Source organism: Myotis myotis, unplaced genomic scaffold (genome assembly GCF_014108235.1).
Source record: "Myotis myotis isolate mMyoMyo1 unplaced genomic scaffold, mMyoMyo1.p scaffold_m19_p_11, whole genome shotgun sequence".
Lineage (NCBI taxonomy): Eukaryota > Metazoa > Chordata > Mammalia > Chiroptera > Vespertilionidae > Myotis > Myotis myotis.
This window is the reverse complement of record NW_023416315.1, coordinates 60,236,567-60,259,653: the sequence shown is the minus strand read 5'-3', so window position 1 is coordinate 60,259,653 and position 23,087 is coordinate 60,236,567. Positions and strand designations below refer to the sequence as shown.

General features: G+C 51.4%; 1 protein-coding gene across 2 annotated transcripts in view; it reads right to left on the bottom strand.

The window, feature by feature from the left end:
* Positions 1-23,087, bottom strand: part of PLXNA4 (plexin A4) — a 411,874-nt gene that overhangs the window by 326,172 nt on the left and 62,615 nt on the right. For both annotated transcript variants that reach the window (XM_036328657.1, XM_036328658.1), the window contains exons 2-3: positions 19,140-20,404; positions 3,397-3,579 (exon numbers count right to left, since the gene is read on the bottom strand). In XM_036328657.1, coding sequence (XP_036184550.1) covers positions 3,397-3,579; positions 19,140-20,315 — 1,359 coding nt within the window. In that variant the 5' untranslated portion in view covers positions 20,316-20,404. The remainder of the gene's footprint in view (positions 1-3,396; positions 3,580-19,139; positions 20,405-23,087) is intronic.

The following is a 23,087-nucleotide window of genomic DNA, read 5'->3' as shown; positions in this document are numbered from 1 at the left end:
GGTCATTGGAGGCAAGGTTGCAAATGATGGGGACCCACAGCTTTCAAACAACACAGAAAGTCAGTAATTTTGAGGACAGCACCTGGCTAGCTAGCTCCTGGACCCCGGAAACCCACAGCAAACTCCCTACCTCTCAGCAAACCCCCAAGTGCCCTTCGCCCACCCTCCCTACCTTGAGTCCCTTGTCATATTGCAAAGAACTCTGCAAGGCCTTGTACACACAGGAGATTATTACGGGGCTCAGAGAAGCCAGCTCTGTAATCACAGCTACAGTATGATTTCCATTCTTCTCACTTTCGGCAGCTCACAAACCTTCCTGCAGAATCCCGCGGCCCCACGGCTTTCCGTGGCTGGGCCTCTGCCCAGAGGTGACTGTGGTCCCGATAACCTCTGGGAAAAGCAAGGCAGAGCGATTATGAGGAAAGGGGAGTGGTGCGCAGCGAGCAAGGGTGGTGGGAAATTCTATTGTTTAGGAAAAGTAAATAAACTGGCCAGTTTTGCTTTTTATTATTTCAAACAACAGGCTCGGCGGGCCAGCCTTCCTTTCCCAACTCAGCCTTGTCCCCATGGGCGGGCTGCTGAGTCGGCAGCAGCAGGAGCTGGGCTCCAGCAAAACTGTTAGAGTGGCTGCCCCTCTGAGCCCTTGCAGCAGAAAGGCTGGCTGTTCTGATGGCCAGGGCTCCCCAGGAGGGCTGCTGGCTCATCACCCCCCCCACCTGCCCCCCATGAACCTCTGCTCTTACCTCTCAAATGTTTATGCTTCACCAGTCCCACCACTGCTCTGGAAATTAAATGTAATATCCCAGGTGGCTGAAACGGAGCTGTTCTTACACAAACCCCTCCCCAAATAAAAAATGGGAAATGCCAGCCCACAGTTTATAAAGCCTGCTGGTCAGGTGTCGCCTGTCATTGCTGGTCTGGCTGACGTCTGGGGACACATCAAGGCCAGGCTCTCCCACAGCCTGCCCCCTGAGGGTGGTCTCTGTGCACTTTGCTTCCCCAGGTTCCGGGGGTGTCCTCAGCCCATGGTCATGAAGATGTGCTCCACACTGACATCTCCACCAGGATACAGGCTCCCACAAGAGAGAGAGAGCCCCCATCAGCCCCAGCCCCCCCCCCCCCCCTCTGACCTACATGACACACCTGCAAGCTGGCTGTGCTGGGTTTATGATGCAGCCATGGACAGGGATCATGCCCGCCCCCCCCCCGCCCCCCAACACACACACATACCCCGCAAGGGAATAGAATTGCCTGTTCTGTTATGTGCACTGAACTCTCAAAGTTTATTTCACTGACACTATATTCCAAGCTGCTCAGACAATAGCAAAAATAATCCTTCTAAAGTGTCTGCTTGATCTTGCCAGCAAGTCAGTGATCCTCTGGCACCTGGTAGGAACTTTGGGGTATGGGAATCTTTGAGTGTCTTAGAGTAAGTTACTTCTCCATCACACTTGAGATTGGGCTCAGTAGAGAAAAGAGCTACAGCACCCCAAATTGCCTTGCTTCTTTATTCTCAATACCGCTTATTCAGCCATTGAGAGGCAACGCAGGCCAAATGTATGAATTCACCGTTTAAACTGTAAATTCACTTTTCCAGCAAACCGAACTCATTGAGTCATGGTACAGAATGCAGTCGCTGGAGCAGCCAAAGGAAATGTCCTCAAAGTCCAGTGGTCTGAAGGTCGTGCACGCACCTTCTTGGTTTATTCTGAGGCTGAGTAGACACAATTCCAGGAAGTTTGGGGATCTGCCTTCCTAGGCCACTGAAAGCTGGAAGCCGCAGGTGGAGGAGGAGGAAAGGCACTGGAGTCGACCAGGACTCCTGACAGCAGGCGGAAGTGAGGAGTGACAGCGCAGCGTGGAGGGAAAGCCCAGAAGGCTGCAACGGACACAGGAGTTGGGCAGCAACAACACACCTACGCCTGCAGCATCGTCTCTGGGCGTCCATGGAATTCAGCTCATACATGAGTAATCAACAACCAAAAGGCCAATGCAGCAAGAAAACATTCATTTGTGTTTAATATGCTCTTCGCAGAAAGGCAGGGAACTACAAAATATAATTCTTAAAGCTATATAGACGATGGTTAAATTATCTGTTAATTTGACATTTGCTATGTGTTAGCTCTTGAGGGGCAATGTGAGATGCGTGGTGCTTTGCCTTCATCCTCCTTGCAGCGCGCATAGTGTTTCACCAACACTGTTTTCCCTTCCAGATATGACCCAACAACTACTGTACACTCATCCCCCAGCTCATGCACACTCTGTTCCCGCTTCTCACCTCCGTAGTCTCACACCCCAGACCCACTGCCTGTTCCACAGGGCTGTACCATTTAAAGAAAGAAATAATTGCTGAAAAGGGCTGCAACACAGTAGGATGGAAGAGCGAGCACAGCCTTCTAGGTGTGCAGAGAACGTCTCCCCTTGACCATCTTGAGCGAATGCCCAGAAATACAGCAACAAGAAGGTAGGGATCAAGGCTCCCTCAGATCAGGTAGTGCTGGCTTTCTCAGTCTGAATCACACATTGTCCAGCGAATCCCAACGGAAATCAAAATAAGACCAGCAGGAGCTCCACATGGTGTCACCAATATTTCCCTGGGACAAGACTGAAGTCTGATTATCAGCCAACACAAAACAGGACCTCCTGCCTACAGTCTTAGAAAGCCTTGTAGTCCAAGCAAGGAGGGTATCCTAGGGAGCCAGCTCCAACTCACTGAGGTAAGAAGCCTGAGCAGAGCTGGATGAGGGACTAGTCCTGGATGGGCAGGTGCCCCAGCACTGCTGATGGGCCAGCCTCAGCAGGTGCTCCTGAAGCCAGCAGGTCTCTGAAGAATGAGGAGGAAAGCTCGTGTCCCCAGATCACACCATTCTACTCCACCTTAAGCAATCGCAAGGTGCACCACAATATCCTACATTTCCTTGCCCCACAATTTGGCTCTTAGCCCCAATAGCAACTCGAATAGGTCCGGCACTTTCCTCCATTTCCCTGAATGGATTCCAGATGGAAGTGTAAGCCAGAAGGGCTGAAGCAAGAGGAGCAGGCACCTCCCTTACCTCTGTGCACCTTCCCAACCAACCAGGCCTATTATGCTCTTGTCTTAGGCACAAACCCAAGTTAAAGAGAGCACACACACCCGTTAGGATGGTCTAGTGAGGCTGGAAGGGAAGAGGTGAATGCATACTCCCCCAGTGTGATTGATTCCCACAACAACTGTAGTACAAAAGCAGAGAAGAGACAAGATGATCATTCATGACCTCAACAGCAACATATCTCCTAACTCCAACCCGTACCGCTCACCCACCAGGCCCAAGGTAGCAAAAGAGCATGAGATAACATCTGCCCCAGCGGGGACAGACTGTCTTCACAATAACTGAAATGAGTGCACCTTGTTCCTACCTTTTTCAGCTTGCCACTTTTGGTGCCCACGAAGGCCAGGGAGTGGTTCTTGTAGACATATGCAATGACAGAAGTCATGCGGTCCCTGTCCTCTGTGAAGACAGGGGTGCCACGGACCATCTCGGACACGCCCAGGGGTGCATTCATATCCAGGCCACAGAAGTTATCATCAATAGTTAAGAGCTGAGAAAAAATAAAAAAAATAAATAGTTAAGAGCTGAAAATTAAAAAGGAGAAAAATTAGGGAGGAACGTCGGGGAAATTTGCAGAGGTATTGAGTCAGGGAACTACAGAACTAGAAGAATTCTTAGCTATGGTATAAATCCCTAATTTTTACATGAAACACTCAGTCCAGAGAAACTAGATAACGTGTCAACAGTTATCTAAGTAGGGTTCAGGACAATGGAAAAAACAAACAAACAAAAACAAAAAACAAAAACACACACAAATTCTTAGAGTCTCTTTTCACCACACTCCCATGGTCTCTCCACCCCACCTGCAATCACTCCAGGTGCCATCCCAGTAGCTTAGGTTGCCTTTTGCCACCATCACATCAGAAAGCACTGGGCCAGCACCCATGAGCATGGGCTCCAGACGGCTGGGCTCAGGCATCAGGAGGATGTGGTCTCCACTTCGACACACCTGCTGTTAAAGGGTCCCCACAGATGAGGACTCACAAGTGTAGAATGGAGAATTAGGAACATCAATACATGGATGGCAAGGCTATGACAAAGACATGTACAGACCGTAGGTTCAGGAAAGGGGAAATGGGAGGAATGGAAAGTTTGTGAATGAACTCAACAAGCCACTGTAGAGCCTCACGCTGCCCAATCTCAGACTCCCTGTTTCTTTCAGAGCCCTGGCCTTGTCATCCATCCCTACACCAGCATTTCCCAAAGTATCTTCAGTGGAACCCAAACCCCCAAGATGTTCTATCACAAAAGGGTTCCTTGGGCACATAATTTTGAGAAACAGTACATTCTAACACCATGTCAGCCATTCACAATGATTAGTTACAGGAAAGGTATGAAGTATTTTTAAGAAGAAATATGTTTGATATTCTCTAATCCTTTCCCGAACATTTTATTCCCTAAACCATGTTAGACCGGAACACCTATTAGCATTCCTCAAAGAGAATATTCCCTGGATATCCCATGGCACACACTGACCCAACTTTTGCTCCTGACTCCAGGGCAATTTCAGGACTCAGGGAACCAACAGGAAAGGCTCCGGGCTGGTTTCCTTCCCAGTGTTACAGCTGCATTCCCCCTGTTTTATTCCAGGCCTCCAGGTCCCCACGCAAGCAGAGGGTCCCAGCTGGGATCGGACTTACTGGAGAGTGTGAGGACTAACTATGGCTGGTGAGGAGGCCCCTGTGCCCCAGCAAGCAGCTTTGGTTTGGCATAGACTCCCCTGGGCGCTAGGAGCCTACGCTGGATTTTCCCCTTTCTGGGAAGAACTGTGTGGTCTTAGAAGAGTTTTTCCATATTCTGTTCTTTTATTTTCCGCTCTATAAAGATAGAAGAAACAACCCCTGCTTTTTGACGGGCTTCCATAAAGCCTATAGAGCTCATGCCTGTAAACGTTTTTGGACTTTTCAGAAAAAGGAATAAAATAAAATAGAAGGTGTCACTTTTTTAAAGGCCTCAGTCCAGCCAAAGGAGAGGCATCTGGAGAACTGGTGGGCAGGCTCTTGCCAGGAGCTGTGTGACCGTGGCCAACTCTGAGCTGTTCAGGGCTGTGGGGCCCTCGGCTCCCTCCCAGAAGAAGGGGGACTGGCATTGTTCATCTTGGGGAAGACAACATGCTGCATCTCAATCCTCTCTCTGCCATCTCCCCTTCTTCTTATCGTGGTGGTGGTTGGGGTGGCAGTCAGACCAGGGAGGGTGAGCCTGGGCTGGCCCGGCAGGCTCTGTGCACTGAAGGCTGAGGGCGTGCTAGGAACCCTCATGGCCTTGTGTGCTCCTGTTCTTGAAGAAGACTCATCCCCAACTTTCTCAACCCTAAACTGGGCGGCAGGGGCCTCTGGCATCAGCAAATGTGCCTTGCCCATCATGACCCATCTTCTAAATAGATGAGGCTGGATGACTAGTTGCCCTGAACAGGGGGACACCGAGTCAGGGAGCAAAGCAGCCCATGTTTCCCAGTCTCCCACCACCCCTGGCACAAACATGTACCTCACTGGCCCAGGATGGCATTTCTGAGTGGTTGGTTACTGAAAACCATTCTTCCCCCTGGCTGGGCAGGACACAATCAAATAAATAAACAACCACCTACAAGGAGACAGAATGCATTTGAGCACCTGCATCATTGAATCATTGGCTGCTCAGAGGCAGGAAGTCAGGGACCTGTGAGCTCCTGCTGCGGTGGCACCAGGCACGGCAAGGGGCTGGGAGAGGGATGTTTTCATCAGAAGGAAGTGAGGACAGCTCAGCCAGTCAGCCTGGCAGCCGGGCTCTGCCGTCTTCAGTTCCTAACACCTCCCTTCGAGGCCCGCCAGGAGCCAGGTCTCAGTCTCCTCACCGATAGCAGACAGTCAGCTCCTCCCAACTACCCACCTCCGGTGTCATCACCAGGTTCTAAAGACTGCAGCTGGGGCTCCTAACGTGGGGATTGCATTCCAGGGACAATGGTGGCTTTCTCCCCAGGCTCCCCTATGCCAGGCAATAAAAAGGTGATTGGGGCCTTTGACAGGCGCAGCCCAGATCTGCATGGCTGCCGAGGTCCCTCAGCTGTGGCATGAGGTGATCTTACTGTTTCCTCAAAGCTGTGGCAGTGGGGAGGGAGTTTTAGAACTGAAGTAGTGGAAAGCACATAGGTCTCGGGTTCCATAGCAGCTCAGCAGCTTCTCAACTAGCCAGCTTGGCGTAGGCCTCTCCTGTTCTCTGATTCTCATTTTCCTTGCCTACAAAATTGCAAGACAGGACTGTTGTGAGGTCTAGGTGAGATAACAGGTGTGAAGGCACCTGATAAACAGGAAAGCATGTCATCAATGCAAGCTACAAGCTGGTATTTCACATTAATTTTTTCAATGGAAATCCTGCCTGGAACAGGGGTCTCATGGCAGCTGGAAATGGTCCTCATGTGCCTCCTGACTAGAGCACGGGTCTCTATGGACACAACCCGCCAGGTCTGAGCTACAGCTGCAGGAAAATGACAGCACCAGGAGGAGAAGGCAGAGGGTCCCATGGGCCCACAAACTCAAGGAGGCCAAGGTATAGGGAGCAGAGGCCAGGACATGTGGGCCCTAGAAGGGAAGGCTAATTGGAGAAAGCTTCCACAGGTGAGGGCTGGCATGGATTCCTGAGCACCCTGGGCAAGCAGGGAGGATAGTGTCTGCTCCAGCCCTGGCTGAGCTCTCCCCTGGGCCCCATTAACAGCAAGATTAGAGCAGCGGCTAGAGGAGCCAGGAAGGGACTCACCTCGGCTATAATCAGGAGCCCAGCCTCGCCTGCAGGCCCACATCGCACTCGTGCCTCCCCCACACCACAAATAGCCATGAGTGAGCTGTGGCCACTGTTATAATGACTGTTTATTAGAGAGCAACTCCATTCTTACAAAGGAAAGAAATAGGGTCTGTTTCATGGGAATATATGTGGTACCTACTTGGGAAACCCTGTGAAGAGATATTGAAGTCTTAGGGCCACACCCTTCAGGGTCCCTCTACCCCAATCAGGAGGATACCAAATCTGCTTTCCACAAATATCCTCATGGGATACATGGGTCATAAATTAAGACTGGTGACCCACAGGATTCCAGGGTCCATGTACACAAGGACGGTACCATGTTTTATGTATCTTTGTACCCTTGGCTTAGTTGCAAGTTCATAGTAGGTTAAAACATATGTGTTAAATGAATGGATGGATAGATAACTAAATAAAAGCCTGACTTTCACAATGGCTAACACTTTGGAATTAGAACCAAAATGCTTAGGTTTGAATCCCAGTTCTACCACTTACTGCTGTGTGACCTTGGGCAACTAATTTAAGCTCTCTGTGCCTCAGTTTCTCATGGGTAGAATGGGATAGTAATACCAGTATATACTGCTGTGAGGAGTAAATGGTTTAGTACATGTAGGACAATGTCTGGCATTTCATAAGGGCTATGGGAGTGTTCACACTTACTACTGTTTGTCATCGACAATTCAGACAACCTTGGTGAGTTGGCATCTGGGGAAATTCATCACATCTACCTCAGACAGGTGTTATCAAGATGAAATAGCAAAGGTGGAACTTCCTACAGATCTATCAGATCAATGAGGTTGAAGGGAAGAGCAGAGGAATGGTCTAAAATCCAGAAGATTTCGCACTATTCATTAGAAATGAAAATTCTTGGGCCCCACTCAGACCTACTGGATCAGAAACACTGGGGTGGGGCTCAGAGATCTGCATCTTAACACCCTCCCAAGTGATTCTGCTGCACGCTAACATTGGAGAAGCTCTGGTCTGGTTCACCATGGAGGTGAACTGAGGTCATGAATGACAGGTGACAAGCATTCCCTCTCTGGAGTAGGACCCACTGGGCCAGGATGTGGAGAGGCCCATGGCGGCTTCCCCCAGGGCATCCTTGAGGGGTAGGAGTGGAGGTGGCATGAGAGCCAGAACTGGCACTCTGAATTACAATCTAACAGCTCACCGTGCTTCCCTTGCACACAGCGGCAAAGGTTACTGTGCAATTACGTGTCGCCACATACAAATGACAGAGCAGTTACGGTTACTTTACCAATTACAGGGAAATTGCTCCCACTCTGCAGAGACTGGCACTCTGAAAAGCTCTATCATCTCCACGGAAAGGGGATTTTAAATGCTGTCAGTATCCTTTCTCCGGTAGTGGCCCATGCTCCAGGGTGGAGCTACAAAGCAGCCACCTGAGAACCCCAGAAGGGTCTGGTGGTCTCTGCAAAGACTCTTGGGGAAGGGTGGAAGAAGGGGGCAGACCTGGGGGACCACAGGGACATCTCCTCTGGAGCCCTCTGAATCATCTCCTAACCCTATGCCCCCCGCCCCCCGACTCACGCATAAAAACCACCATCACCCTGACACCATGCCACTGCATCCTGAAGGCCAAAGGTGATGAGGAGGCGCACAGACCTGACCCTGAAATCACCCCTCACCCCAGCTAGCATGGCCTCTGGGCTGGTTCCTGATGGCCCCTCCCCTGCCAAGTGGAGCTGTTTTAGCCCAACCTGGGTTGTCCCACCTTTGCAGAAACCCACAGTGAGTCCTTATTACGGAAAGGTCAGAAATAGGCCAGAGCTCAGTGGTCCAAACACAGTGCTAATGAGTTAGGGGTCACCAGGTCCAGCCCCCTGTGGACCAATTAGCTCAGTTCTCGGACACAGTCTCTTCCACATCCACAGGCTGCCCCTCATACCCCAGGCATCACTATTTACAAATATCCCAAACTAATCCACAGGAGACCAACGGGGTGAGCCAGCAGGTATAGACCATGCAGCTGACTCCTCCAACCGAGAGGCAGCTGCCGGCTGCTCTGGGCCAGCAGCAGCAGTCTCTGAGCCCAGAACAGGAAATTTAAAGTTGGACCTGGTCCTCCTATTGCTCATGGGCAGCTCCTGGTCCAGCAGAGAGGAGTCCTTCCATCGGGGAGCAAGCCAGCACTCCTGCCCTCCCTGAAGGCAAAAGTAGCATCCAGCCCCATGCACAGGAGTCCTGAGCACCCCATAGCCACCCCCAAAGCTGGAAGGCCAGACCATTAGACAGGGGAAGAAGGCCTCAGAGACTGGCCCAAGCTCACCCACTGTGGGTCCTTCAGTTAGGCCTTGTCCATCAAACTTTTGGTCTATTATGCTATTAGAACTCCTATTTCTATTAGGGGTAACTAAGGCACTAAATGAAGTCAACACTATTTACTGTTCCTCTCATTAATTTGTTTAAAAACAATTAGGACAGACCTACTAAGCACTAAGCAGTAGGTGAGGATCCAAAAATACAGAGATTAAATATTTTAGTTTCTCCTTTTTCCTAGTCTGGGAGACAGACCTAGGCCAAGATCAGACACACATCAATAACAGACCCGGTGCTGGATGTACAGAGGGCAGCCCCCCACCACCCCGCCTGGGGAGCAGCAGGGCTCTGTGGGCGCACTTCTGAGCTCTCTGCCCAGTATAGTACATGGCCACTCTCTCACACATTGTGTTATTCCCCAGAAGGAAAATAACTCAGGATCTTAACCCAACAGTCCATTTACAGAAGAGGAAATTGAGGCCTAGAGAGTGAAATGATGTCCCCCTCACCTGCCTGGGAGCTATAAAGTTGTGAGAAAATAGGTACCAGAACCCCAAATTTCCAGTCCAGAAAAAAAAACACCTGATCTTATGAAGGGGATTCCACTGGGATTGCAAGAGGGTGGCCCCAAAGAAACCTATTCCAGCATCAGGGAAACCCATTCTCAAGATCAGAGACTGCACAGAAGAGTCAGGCCTCCACTTCCTCCCCTGGGAGTGCTTGACCTCCGTGACCTCTGGAAGGAACTAACTCTCCCCTGCAAGGAGGCCCTCGGGGGCAATCGTGACAGCTGGCCTTCCTCCCTCCCTTCCTGGGCCCATCTGTCCCAAGGGAAGGTGAGAGATGAAGCTTTGAAAAGAAATACAAGTTAGGAGAAAAAAGAGGAGGGAAGCCCACAAGGCACCTGTGAGGCACCTGCTGACCTGGACAAGAGAAGGCCTTTAGATTCTTCATGCTCAGCAGCCCTCAATTTCTTCCCATTAATTAATTACACTTCACACACACAGGAGCTGACCATCGCAGACCTCCTCTGGAAATGGGAAATCAGTGGGATTTCGCTCTAAACCGAGATACGGATCAGATCAGCGGTGGTAGCTCATGTCTCTACACAGACTCCAGTTGTAAGCTCTGCAGAACAGGGAGATAGTGATCACCCACTTATTGGGGCCATATCTCAAACATGACCGCTGACCCCTAGGTGCTCATGAATGCAGGAGGCCTGATGCCCACAGATGACCCTCCAGGGGAAGAGGTCAGCAGGGAGAGGCCTCAGAGAGGCAGCAACATCTTGGGGAGGATGCTCTCATCAAAAAGCCTCTTACTTCATAAAACAGTCCCATGTGCATGAGTGCTAGTTTCTATAGCAAAGAAAGAAATAAAATAAAACTATACAGTCCCCTAATGGCTTTACCGCTCTGCATAAACCTCCCTTTCCCTTTTATGAGCCCCCATCCTCCCCAAAGGTCTGCCATGGCCCACATTGATCCCACAGGTTGAACTCTCCTGAGAGCCGGGGCGGCCCTGTGACAGGTGCCGGTTGGCCCTGCACCGGGCTGTGAGCACAGCCACGAACGTGGAACACAGGAATGAGGCCTCCCCCACTTTGTTACTAACACATTATCTCAGGAGGATTCTACATTGCGTCTTTTTCAATGCGATTGTAGGTAAATCAATGTGTACAGAGAAAGAGAGGGGAAGCCAGAAAAGCACAGCCTCAATAGCCTAGACACACACTTCTGGAGGGGCTTCATGAAAAGTCTCAGGAATGGAAAACAACCCAACAAATTACACCAATGTTCCCAAGAGCACGTGCCTGGTTTCTAAGCATCACAAATAGGTCGATACCTACATACAGAAGGTCATGGTGCTTTAAGAGCTTCGTGTGTGTGTGTGTGTGTGTGTGTGTGTATTCTGAGGCAAACAGCCATTGAAGGAAGGCATTTAACTACCCATTGAACCATGGAAGTGGTTTGCTAAAAGCAACCCTATTTGCATACTCATTTTGGTAATTCTATGTGTTTTGAAACTGTTTGTGGCCCAATCCCAACAGATACCTACGTGGCCTTTCACTCATCACAATAACAACCTACCCTTCTAACAGGAAACTAATGCCATAAGTTGAGCTGTTTACCCAGGGGAGGGGCATTCACCAAGCGCACACTCTGCAGGCCTGTCTGTGACCAACAGTGAGCTGAGGCAATTCTGCTCCCCTCCCCCCCCCCCCCCCGCCCCGCCTTCCCCGCCCTAGGAGCTGCTGAGCAGAGCAGTCACAAAGCAGCTCCAACTCAGGATCCCAGGGTTGATCCCCTGATCTTCTCGTCCTCATCAGCTCAGCTGCTGAGAGCCCCATATTCCCCACTCTAAGGAGCAGAGCAGGCCAAGACACCATGACCAGTGCAGTAGGCTGGCCAAGCAAGAGCATCGGGGCCCAACTCCACTAGCCCAGTTCTGCAGATGGCCACCACGCTGGAACTAGTCCAGTGGCCAAGCCTGGACCATGGGCACTACCAGGGAAGGCACTGGGAAGAGCACCAAGTAAAACCCACTTGGGTGCTGCCCTTCTCCTTTGGTACCTGAGCTTCAACGGTCCCCAGTGGCCATCTGTCAAGGGCAAAGAAATCCCACACGGCCCATCAGCCCCACGTTCCCACTCCCCTCCCAGTCTCCAGCAGACAACCTCGGCCGCCGCTAGGACTGTAATTGGAGTGGGGCATGCCACGATGATTGAGTTTGTGTGTATTCTGGCAGGCGCTGGGAAGCACTGACCCACTCGCCAGGCTGAATTATGGGGTAGGTCATTCCCTTGTTAGTGCGAATAAATTTTATTAGCCCCACTCTCGTCGCTGAGCATCTTCCCCTCTTGCTCCTCAGGCTCGTGTGTGAGTCTGGATAATGCTGCCTGCATGTGGGATAAATCAGCCGAACAAATCCCATTATATTTTGGAACACTGACAGAGACGCAGTAATGACACCCAGACCAGGGGAAGATGTGGCCGTTCTTCTCTCCCACTGATCCCATTTCTTATGTGGATAGCATGTAGGGCCCATCCATTAGGGGGGAAATGTACATTGAGCATCTGAAGGGATAACTCCCTTCATTGTCTTTTTTCCCTCTCCACTAACTTTGTTAATGAAAAGTAGCAAGTGCCCTGTGCCCATGTCTGGTCATTCCCTTCTGTCTTGCAAAAATGAAGGGATACTAATGGCAACAGCAGGGAGAGTCTGGCCTGAAATGTGTCCTCTCCTTCAAATGCCTCCACTTGGCATCCACCACGTGGAGGCAAATGGGCACATTCCAGGCCTGAGACACTGAGCATAACATCTGGGTGAGGCACAGCGCAAATATCTCTAAATCAGATACCAGTGGAGAAAAGATATAAGCATGAAATCACAACAATATTATTAAGTCCCTTTCTATCCCATGCTGTGCTTATTATAACCAAAGGAGAATATACAGACGGTGCTACGAAGCTGTTTAAGTGTCCTGCAGATAGAAGGTGCTCAGTGTCTATCATTATTTATGAATGTCTATGTATTTCTCTTTCCATAGGAGTCCCAGCACACTTTATTAAAGGGGATATTATTGTATCACCTCCTTGAAAATGACATGTGTAATTCAAAGCAAAGGGGAAGCTGCTCCCAGTCTAGTGGCATCTCAGGGGCTGGGACTGGCTCAGACCCAAGGTCCAACCTCTCAGACCAGGATCCAGGCCAAGACGCCACCCTGTGAGGATGGCTGGAATTGAAGGAAAGATCCAGAAATGCAATTCTGGACTGTTGCTGATTGAATGAGAGGCTCAACTGCCAATTTGGGGAGAGATCGCACACTGTGTGGGGTGTTTGCACGTGCATGGGTGCAAGCGGGAGAGAGATCTCCTGTATTAGCTGCTGCGTGTGATGTGGAGGTGCGAGGGAGACTGAATCACAGACAGAGAGAGCTACAGGGAGCCTACGAGATCAGAGTGCACAGAGTATGAGTGTAATGAGACAGTGAAACACAGCAGACAGACAGAAAGGAGAGGGTAGACAGACACCATGAGAAACTGAGTCGGTATCCAGACAGACAGGATGTCTGTACACACACGAGTGTTTTGTAGGTGTGCACACTTCCATGTCAGGGTTAATGAAGTAGATGTCTCGGCATTAGGACACAGCACTGCACGGCCCCACATCCTGACACGTCACTCACTAAACCCCACACTGAGGTCTCCTGGCAGTTCTCTGTGTTAGCATTCTGCATATGGGATTCCTGGGTCTTGACACTCTCCCTTATGACCCGATGGGCTCCAGGGTGGCATCATGGGAGGACACCTCCAGCCGAGGAGGCCAGCCTCAAGCCCCTTCCTCTCATTCGGCCCAGGATACCACCCAGGCTGCAGCCACCATCCTGTACCCCAAGGCACCATGCATACTTGCCTGGCATGTGACTTTCACTGCAAATCCTGATGGCCAAACAGGGAGGTGGGTGTGCTTTTCGCCTGAATACCTAGGACAGAAACCATCTCCAGGGGAGAGGGGAAAGACTTGATTCTCTAAAGCGTCAGGCTGTGATAAGGTAGCCCCCAAATGCTAAACTGCAAGTCAGGAGTACAGGGGTCAGTGGGCTGTGAGGGGTAAGTGCTTGGGCTGATGTGAAAGGAGCTTGGTGGCTTGGTGATGTGTGCTCTCATAGGGACCTGAGCATGAAATAGGGCATGCATGTTTAGTGTGCCACAGTGTGTGTGTGTGTGTGTGTGTGTGTGTGTGTGTGTGTGCGCGCGCGCGCGCGCACCCGCATAGAAATGTAGTGGACACAGAAAGGACTGGGGCAGAAGGAGGGGGAGTTCCTGGTCTGTGACAGGACTGTGGCTGAGCAAAAAGAGAAACCTTGCTCAGAGCCATAAACAACAGGATACACCCATCTACTCAGAGCTGCCCTTCCTGCTGACGGGGAAAGAAAACACCCAAACAGACTGGCAGAGACCAGCGCCCGGAGCCTGGGCTGACCGCCTGCCCATTCCGGATGCTCACTCTCGTGGAGTTTCAGGATCCCAGGCGCCAGACGAACCTGAGTGACCGACCAGGCTGGGACGGGGGGCCAGACTGAGTCCAGGGGGATGCCCTTGTCCCCTCCCAGGGCCACTGTGCCTGAGAAACAATAAATATAAGTGTCGGAGTGACAGCACCCATGAATGGGGTTCTTCTCCTTCACTGCTCCTCACTGTTGGGCATGAACTGGAGCTTGGGGATCAGCATAAAGGGCTCAGCCCCCGTGCCTCTGTGCACCTGGTGGGACTGGCTGGGCTGGCAGGCAACCTCCAAAGTCAGATAGGCACTCGGTCTCACAGTGGTTTCCCACAGGTAGAAAGGTGAGAGGCTTTTCTAGTTCTTGCAGTGTGGGGAGTCCCATAGGCACTTAATGCTCTAGTGCCCAGGGTTGCAAATGTCCTGCGATGCCCAGGCAGTGAACTGTCCCACCCAGGGTGCCACCAGCACACCACTGAGAAACACCGGTGGGAAAAGCAGCCGGCTGAGAATTAGGATGGACAGCAGGTTCTCGTCTACCAGTCACATGACCGTGAGTGAAGGACATGACTTCTCTGTTGCTCCATTTCCTCACCTGGAGAGGAAGGCTGCCATTTCTACCATCCCGAGCACTGCTGAGAGGACGAAGGAGGTGATGAGCCCCTTTGTAAACATCAAGCACCATGCACACCCCTGCAGTGGGATTATCAGGCTGCCACTCTCTGCTCCCACTTACGGGCTTGGCAGGTGTGAGGCAAAGATTCTGGGTAGGAGTTTCTGCCCCCAAAGACTTACAGTTCCGGTTAGAAGGTCACTGTAAGTCAGCCGTGGGCAAACTACGGCCCGCAGGCCGGATTCGGCCTGTTTGAAATGAATAAAACTATTGAAAAAAAAGACCGTACCCTTTTATGTAATGATGTTTACTTTAAATTTATATTAGTTCACACAAACACTCCATCCATGCTTTTGTTCTGGCCCTCCGGTCCAGTTTAAGAACCCATTGTGGCCCTCGAGTCAAAAAGTTTGCCCACCCCTGCTCTAAGTGCAAGTCTTGAGGGAAGATTAAGAAGCTGGTTTCTGCATCATCCAGCCTCATCTGCATGACAGTCACTCACTCCCAGGACCACAGTCATTGTTCCCACCACATAGACCATGACAACCTGCGTGGGTGCATCTCAGTCTTGGACTCTTGGGCCCCTGGAGACCAATATCATTTCATGATTCTTGGCATCCACCAGGTATGAGTACATAGCCAAAGGCCTAATAAATGCTTCATCCCCTCATCCATTCATTCATCCATTTGGAGTCTGAGGCTAGTTTTCTGTGAGGTTATCCCAGAAGGCTGGAAAAAGGTTGAGGAGGAACAGATAGCCATACCTGGGGGACACTGGGATGCCCAGCCACGTGGCCCATGTGGTAAGCAATAACCTTGGCCCAGCCTGGCTGCCAACTCCAGGTGAGGGGTGTCAGAGCTCCCAAGAAAGCTCTGGGAGCTGTCACCTTGGCCTGTTTGGGGTCCTGGCACATGACAGAAGCTATGGGCTATGTATGGGCTCCTCACCCCAAAGGTCCCCCACAGGACCAAGAAACACAGGACTGCTTCCCCAGCCTCTATACCCAACGCCCACTCAGGGATTTGCTTTGGCAGCAGGCATTGACAGTCCAAGTGACAGTCCCAGGAGGAGGCCCCGCCCTTAACTCTGAGGTGGGCTCAGCCAGCCTTCCTGATTCACCTGAAATCAAAACAGGGAACTCTCTGGGAACCTGCAGAATGAGGCTCCAGCCTCACAGTCCACGGCTTCTCCCCCGCCTGGTCCCCAGGCTGTGGCCCACCACACAGCTCCAAGAACGCCCCATGGCATGGCAGGCCAAGCCACACAGGTATTCTCTCCCAGCTCCACCCATCATCCCTGCACATAATCAAAGGGCAGCGGAGACCTAGTGAGGGGTTGAGGGGCCCCGGGGCTTACACTGCTCCCTTCTCTGAGTTTTGGAGGCATGATTTCAGGGAATGAGTGTGGGTCCCAGGAAATGGGAGGGATCAGAAGAGCCTGAAGGACATCCCAGGGTACACATTCTAGCTTAGGGAACTCCAACAACAGGAGTGGGAGAAGGGGGGAGTGAACCACTACTCACACCCCCTTTGCAAGCTCTGAGTTGTGACTATGATAAAACCCATAGGAGACCCCGACCCTGCAAAACACAAGTCCTAAAAGCCAACCTCCAGGGCCATCCTTCAACAGCTGACCCGCCACCGGAGGAGGCCATCTGAGATGGGTTCCATTTTGCAAGCCTCGAGGGAATCTTGGACTGGGAGACAAAGAAACTCCAGGGTCCACCTGATCCATCCCTGCCTCCAGGCAGGAGGGGAAAAGAGGAGGGACCTAACAGCTGCGGGGATGGGTGAAGGAAAGGCTGTGTTTGCCAACAGTGTGCCAACAAGGGTTCCTCAGTGGGACGCTGGGGAGCCTGGCCTGGCTGGTGGCACGTAAACATGTGTGGTCTCAGCTGAGGCCAAATGAATTGCAGCTGAGCGCTCCAGAGCACAGTAACCTGAGGATCGGCCGAATCAAAAGAAACTGATACTGCGCGTGAAAAGCCGGCGTGACCTTTCAGACTGGCTGGGGAGACAGCCCGGCCCTGTGCGCAGTTTCTGGCCTCCTCCTTTCTGCTCTCGGCCTTGAACTTGCCTCTCAGTTGAAAGGGCTAATTAAAGCCAAAGAAAAATCAAAAGCCTGTTATCTGGCTCCACTACTCCAGTCCTGGCACTAGCCTGTCTTGCAAAGCTGTTTCCCTCTGTTCTCTCCAAGGCCACCACGGTGTGGGGACCTGCAGCTCTGCAGACACCCATGATGAACTTGACTTTTTATATTGTGGCAGGGAGCAAGGGTGGGGCACACTCCTGCCCGTGGGCAGCCAGGCTGAGCCCTGCAGCTGTTTTACTCCCCAAAAGACAGTTTAAGCAAGTTCTTTACAAACGAACATCTACAGAAAAAATAGCCAACCCCTCTGACCTCAAAAGAGCTAGTTCAGTAAGCACACACAGCATAAACGTACCATTTTCTAACCTAGGGCACATGTGTGCATGCTCATGAGGGTATTTATTATATATGTGCACACACGTGTTGGTACATATGTGTCCATATGGATATGTGCAAATGTGGTGCTAAGAGAGGAAAGAAGATTATCCTCAAGGGTCGGCCATTCCCCCACAAAATGTCTGACCTTGGACAATTCATTCACTCGGTTGGGCTGTGGAATGAAAGTTTAGACTACAGGATCTCTAAGATCCGTGTCCATGCCAACATTCTAATGCATCTCCCGGGAACTATGTTTGAGTGTGTAATAAACTTATACACAGCCCAGCATCTGGATTGTCATTCACTGCCTTCATTTGGGAGCAGTCCATGGCCCCCCAAGTTCATAAGCCTGTTTTACAGACTCTCCTGAGTGGGTTAGCTACTGCCCCAAACCAGAGACTCCAAAGGATATGTCACCTGCTAGGGCTCAGCAGATACAGAAGGGTCCCCTCGATTCTCTGGCCTGGCCATGGCTGTCAATTGTTGCTGCCTTCTTTGGCCCATAGAACCTCTCCCATTTCCTTTGTGACACTAGCGGTGTCCTGGATTTCAGGGCCTCCAAGGAGGAACGGCATCTTTTAGTTTCAGCCCAAGCACCTGGAAAACTCACCCCTGGAAAGCAGTCTAAGCCTACATGTTAGGGCACCAAAGGCCAAATTTCCTTTCTCCTCCCTCTCCTCTACCCACCCCAAATCCCAATGACTAGAGACACATGCTGGGTGGAGTGGGTGCCCGTGCCCTCTGAGATCAGCTTGGCAAGTGGTATGAAGGGGAACTTAACTTTTAAATAAACCCAAATGCATTTCCTAATACTGAATTCCACTGCAGTTTGACTAGACGTCAGGATCACATTGATGCAAACGCACACTTCCACCTGATGGGTGAACTTTCCTTTCCTCATTAAGGTTACAGGATAGATTTTCTCCAACTAGGTTCATAACTTTTTAATGGGACCATAAAGAGAAAAATGGAAAGGAGGCATAGGTGATGTCAATAGCTGAGCCATCCAACTCAGTTGAAGAATGATTTAGAAAAACATTGGGCCATTGGAAAGGTGAACAGAAGTCGAGCCACAGAAAGACAGATGCTTTTCATGTTGGGTCACAAGTGGGTGAGGCTGTGTCACCAGTTGCCCCTGTGATCACCCAGCAAGGCAGCAGCCTGAGGTCCGGTCTGTCCCTCAGGCCCTCAGGCCCCAGGATGGCCTCCTACACCAACTCTCCCTTCCCCCTTCCTCCAGTTCCCCCAGCACAACTGTCACTCGGAGCTCTTCCTGGGCTGCCCCCTGACTTTGTAGCGAGTCTCCTTTGTGGAGCTGTGGGCACTGAAGACAGTTAACAAATAGTTTTCTCAGCAAGTCCTGCCTTCCCCTTTATGTTCACTGGACTCTCACCCTACTCTGCTCTCATTGTTCATTTTCTAAAGATATGCCAGGGGCTGAGACCATAGCACCCCTCAAATTCCCCATCCATCCCAAATGCAGAATGACTGACCCATTGCTCCCAGTAATGGTTTATTCTCAGCTCCAAGGAAAGTGATTCACTGGCATGGTTGGTAAGAAAGCGGGCACACACTTTGTCCTACAGTACATGATAACTGGCCTTCAACCATGCCTGCTGCATGTGACATGTACCATAATCCCTGCCTATCCTTAGCACTCCCTCCAATATCCAGGAGAGAAAAGTGCCCTGATAGGAAATCTACATTTTCACTCCAGCTCTGACTTTTATAAGCTCAGTTGCATAGTCACAGCAGGTGTGAGCTGGTGGGGATCTGAGTCCAGTGAGACCCAGAGATGGGATATACTTGTCCCATCTGCAAAATGGCCTGGACGATTCATACCTTCAAAGGCCATAGGCTAGGGTCCTCCCTCCACACCGCATCATCCCAGCCCCCAGGCCCTCCCTTGACTCACCGCGCTGCTGCAGGGGATGTCCTTCACCTTGAGCCAGGCCAGGTCCAGCGTGCCCTCGCCCCGGTAGCAGGACTGAAGCCTCTCCTTAATGCGGTCATTGATCTGCTTCAAGATGAAGATGCAAAGGGCCGACTCATCCAGGGATTTCATCTTCCTCTTCTGGCCCTTGGAGAAGACAGTGAAGAGGAGGTCGTCCTCTGGACGGACTCCGAGGGTCTGGGCGAGCACGGCGCCGGCTTTGGACAGGTAGGCAGCCTGAAGCAAGCGGTACTCCACGCCGCTGCGCTCACAGCCGATGGGCACCTCCACGTAGGAGTTGAAGGCGGTGTCCTCCTTGCAGAGCCTCACGAGCTTGGATGTATAAACCTGCTCCTTTGTGGTGGAGCCCGGGGGAGACACCATCTCAGGCTGAAGGGTCAAAAAGTAGACAAAGTTGCCACTGCTGAAGCCATAGACGTAGTAGATGTCGAAGTCCGGGATGACGGTGAAGGTGTCCGAAGGGATCTTAATCATCGAGGCCACAAACTCATCGTGGAAGACATACGCGAACATGCCGTCCGCTTCTGAGTTCTTAGTCAACTTCCGGCTGGAGATGGTGGGGAAATACTCTGGCTTCCCGTCCACTGCCGTGGCGATGAAGAGCTTGTCGTCCAGGTTGCTGTAGGAGACGATCACACCAAAGACAGAGCCGCTCTCGTTGACCCCCGACAGGTAATGCTCCTTCTTGTGGAACGGCTCCCCCAGCTTGAAGAGGTCCTCCAGCCGCAGGAGCTTACAGATGCCTTGATACAGGCTCCCGCACGCAATCAGCCTGTTCTCCTTGTAGTCGATCAGGAGCATCTTGTTCACATTGTTGGTGGTGGTCAGCGGCTCATTGCATGTCTGGACGATGCGGGGCGGGTAACAATTGGGGTTGTCCTCGTCCGGCCCTGTCTGGTGGGTCACCAAGACCTTCAGGTCACTGGAGAGCTTATAGATCCGGTTGACGGCCCCCAGGTAAATGTGCCCTGTCCTCCTGTCCACCACCAGGTGGTTGAAGCCCTCCGCTGGCTCCCCGCGAAATGTCACAAAAGACCGCTTCTGGGGTGGCGGGGGTGGCTGCCGGGGCAGCAGAGTGGAGGAGCCCATCCCCACCATCAGGAGATGGGACAGCAGGCAAGTCCAGCTCCAGGGCATGGCTCTCAGTTCAGACGCGGGTCCCCGTGACACAGTAGCACTGGCGAAGCGTCCTCCTGGGCGGGCCAGGACTCAGGAGTGGAGGGTCCCTGTGAAGAAAAGGAAAGGTGTGATGCTGGATGACAATGACAGCAACTCAGCTTCATTCCATAGCTTGCCAGGGGGATCCCCAACGTACTCTGCTCACGCTGAAACAGAGAACTGTACTGAAAGAAGCTAGCGGCCAAGGGACATGGTTACCATGGCTGTGGGACAGCCAGACCTGGTGACAACAGCCACAGGAGGGCATTTCAGTAACAATAATAGTAAAAATAATAGTGATGCTAACAATGACAATAGCGATGAAAATGATGAACGGCCATTGACTGCCGAGTGCCTGACTGTACCAAAACTGTCCAGCACAGTGGTTCTCAACCCTCCTAATGCCGCGACCCTTTAATACAGTTCCTCATGTTGTGGTGACCCCCAACCATAAAATTATTTTCGTTGCTACTTCATAACTGTAATTTTGCTACTGTTATGAATCATAATGTAAATATCTGATATGCAGGATGTATTTTCATTGTTACAAATTGAACATAATTAAAGCATAGTGATTAATCACAAAAACAATATGTAATTATATATGTGTTTTCCGATGGTCTTAGGCGACCCCTGTGAAAGGGTCGTTCGACCCCCAAAGGGGTCGCTGGACCCGCTGGTCCAGCGCCTTCCAGAGATAAATCTTAATCTTAAACTGCAAGTTAACAAAACTCTCAGTGCTGGGATCTTCCATCTGCCCCTCCAGATCCTCTCTCCACACTTCTCTGCACCCAGAGGCTGATCTGCATGGAGGTCCAACCGCGGGCTCCTTGCCCTTGGGCCTGGCGAGGTGCAGCCAGCAGGGAGCATGGGCAGAAGGCTGGAGGAAGGGGGAGAGGACAGGGAGCGGAGGTGGGCTGCATGCACTGGCCGTGACCCTTGTCCACAAGTCACACACAGTGCCCTGGTCAGCCTCTCCACCCAGACTCTATCTCCAGGTTCGGAGAACCACCTGCTGCCCACCCCTGTTTGGTCCTATAGGGGCCTCACAATTTCCACCCCTACCACTGTCCTGCCTCCTAAGAGCCACACTTTTGCCAAGAGCCCCGGTATTCATCTTTGTTCGAGCGAGTGAGTTTGCATGTACTGTTGCTTGCCAGGACCCTGACTCGGAGACCTCTGAGGTTAGTGGTATTGTTATTCCCACTTTATAGCCTGGGAAAGTTCTGTAACTGGCGGAGCTAAACGTGGTAGAGGTAGATTCAAAACCCGGCTGCACAAGCCCATGGCAGATTCTCATCTTCACGAGCAAACCATCTCAGGTTAGCCAGACGCAGATGGGGATGTCCCCTGCTTCCTGTTTGTACACAGCACAATAGTTCAAACAACACTGTCCATTGCCACCTGGCCCTCCAGGTCTGCACCTACTGCAGGGGAAGTTGCTCGTGCTTCCCCGTCCCCTCCCCGCCCCCCCCCACACACACACACACAACCTGCTGGATGGACGGTGCATAAGCCCAAATAAAAAGCCCTTCTCACTGCGGCAGTAGCCAGGTCGTCTGGATACACTGCCCGGCTCTGAGCCTCAGTGTCCTTTTAATGAGGCAAACCTTAGCCGCCTCCCACAGTGGGCCCTCCTCTGAAAGGTTCTCACAAAAGGGAGTAAACAAATGCTTTAAGAAGTGGTCGGAAGGGATATAAATAAATAACTCCCCATTGGACAAGACAGCGGTCCATCCTACTGGTCTCGTTGATGCCTACCCGAGATGCTTTCTGCATGTGAGCCCAGAGGACAGCTTCATATTCCTTACAGTTGGGGCGAAATCAGGGCAGGAACGGCCTACCATCGTATTTGGGAGGTGTCTCAGTTTGTGGAATTTGTGTTGTTCACACCCGAACATCTCAAAAACAGGTCACAGGAAGAGGTTAACTGTTGAGCAACTGAAACCCCTCCAGCAAAGAAAGAGCATGAGGTTAGAGCAGGGGTGGGCAAACTTTTTGACTCGAGGGCCACAATGGGTTCTTAAACTGGACCGGAAGGCCAGAACAAAAGCATGGGTGGAGTGTTTGTGTGAACTAATATAAATTCAAAGTAAACATCATTACATAAAAGGGTACGGTCTTTTTTTTCAATACTTTTATTCATTTCAAACGGGCCGGATCTGGCCCGCGGGCCGTAGTTTGCCCACGGCTGGGTTAGATGGAAACCAAGAGAAGAAAGAAGAAGGCAGAGAAGAAAGAAGAAGGCATGACATTGTAAGCTCAAATCCCAATGAAAACACAGGTCTTCCCAAGGAAGTAACAGAAGAGGATTCTGGAAGACGGTGTACCCCACAACTGACAGCATTCCTGCATGTCGAAGGCCTTCATTCATCCCTCCATGCGGAAAATGCTTGCTCAGGGCACCTGTGAGACATGCCAGACACCATGGAATCCAAGGACAGCTGAGGCTGGACCGGGCAACCACCACAGGAACCAGAGTTACTCAGATGGTGAAGAGCTAAGTGGCAGAACACAGAGCACTTTGGCAGTTTGCATGAAGAAAGTGACTTCTAATGTGGGGTGGGGGAGCATGAGAAGGCTGTAGGAGGCCTTGGGGAGGGGGTGGCATTGGGGCTGAGCCATGAACTTGGAGAGGACATGCAGAGCTGGAAGGGAAAGGCCGCCCTGGAAAGGGGCCAGCATAGCCTATCAAACAGGATGTACACCAGGAAGGGTCTGTCTGGAGAACCCGATTCCTGAGAATCAGAG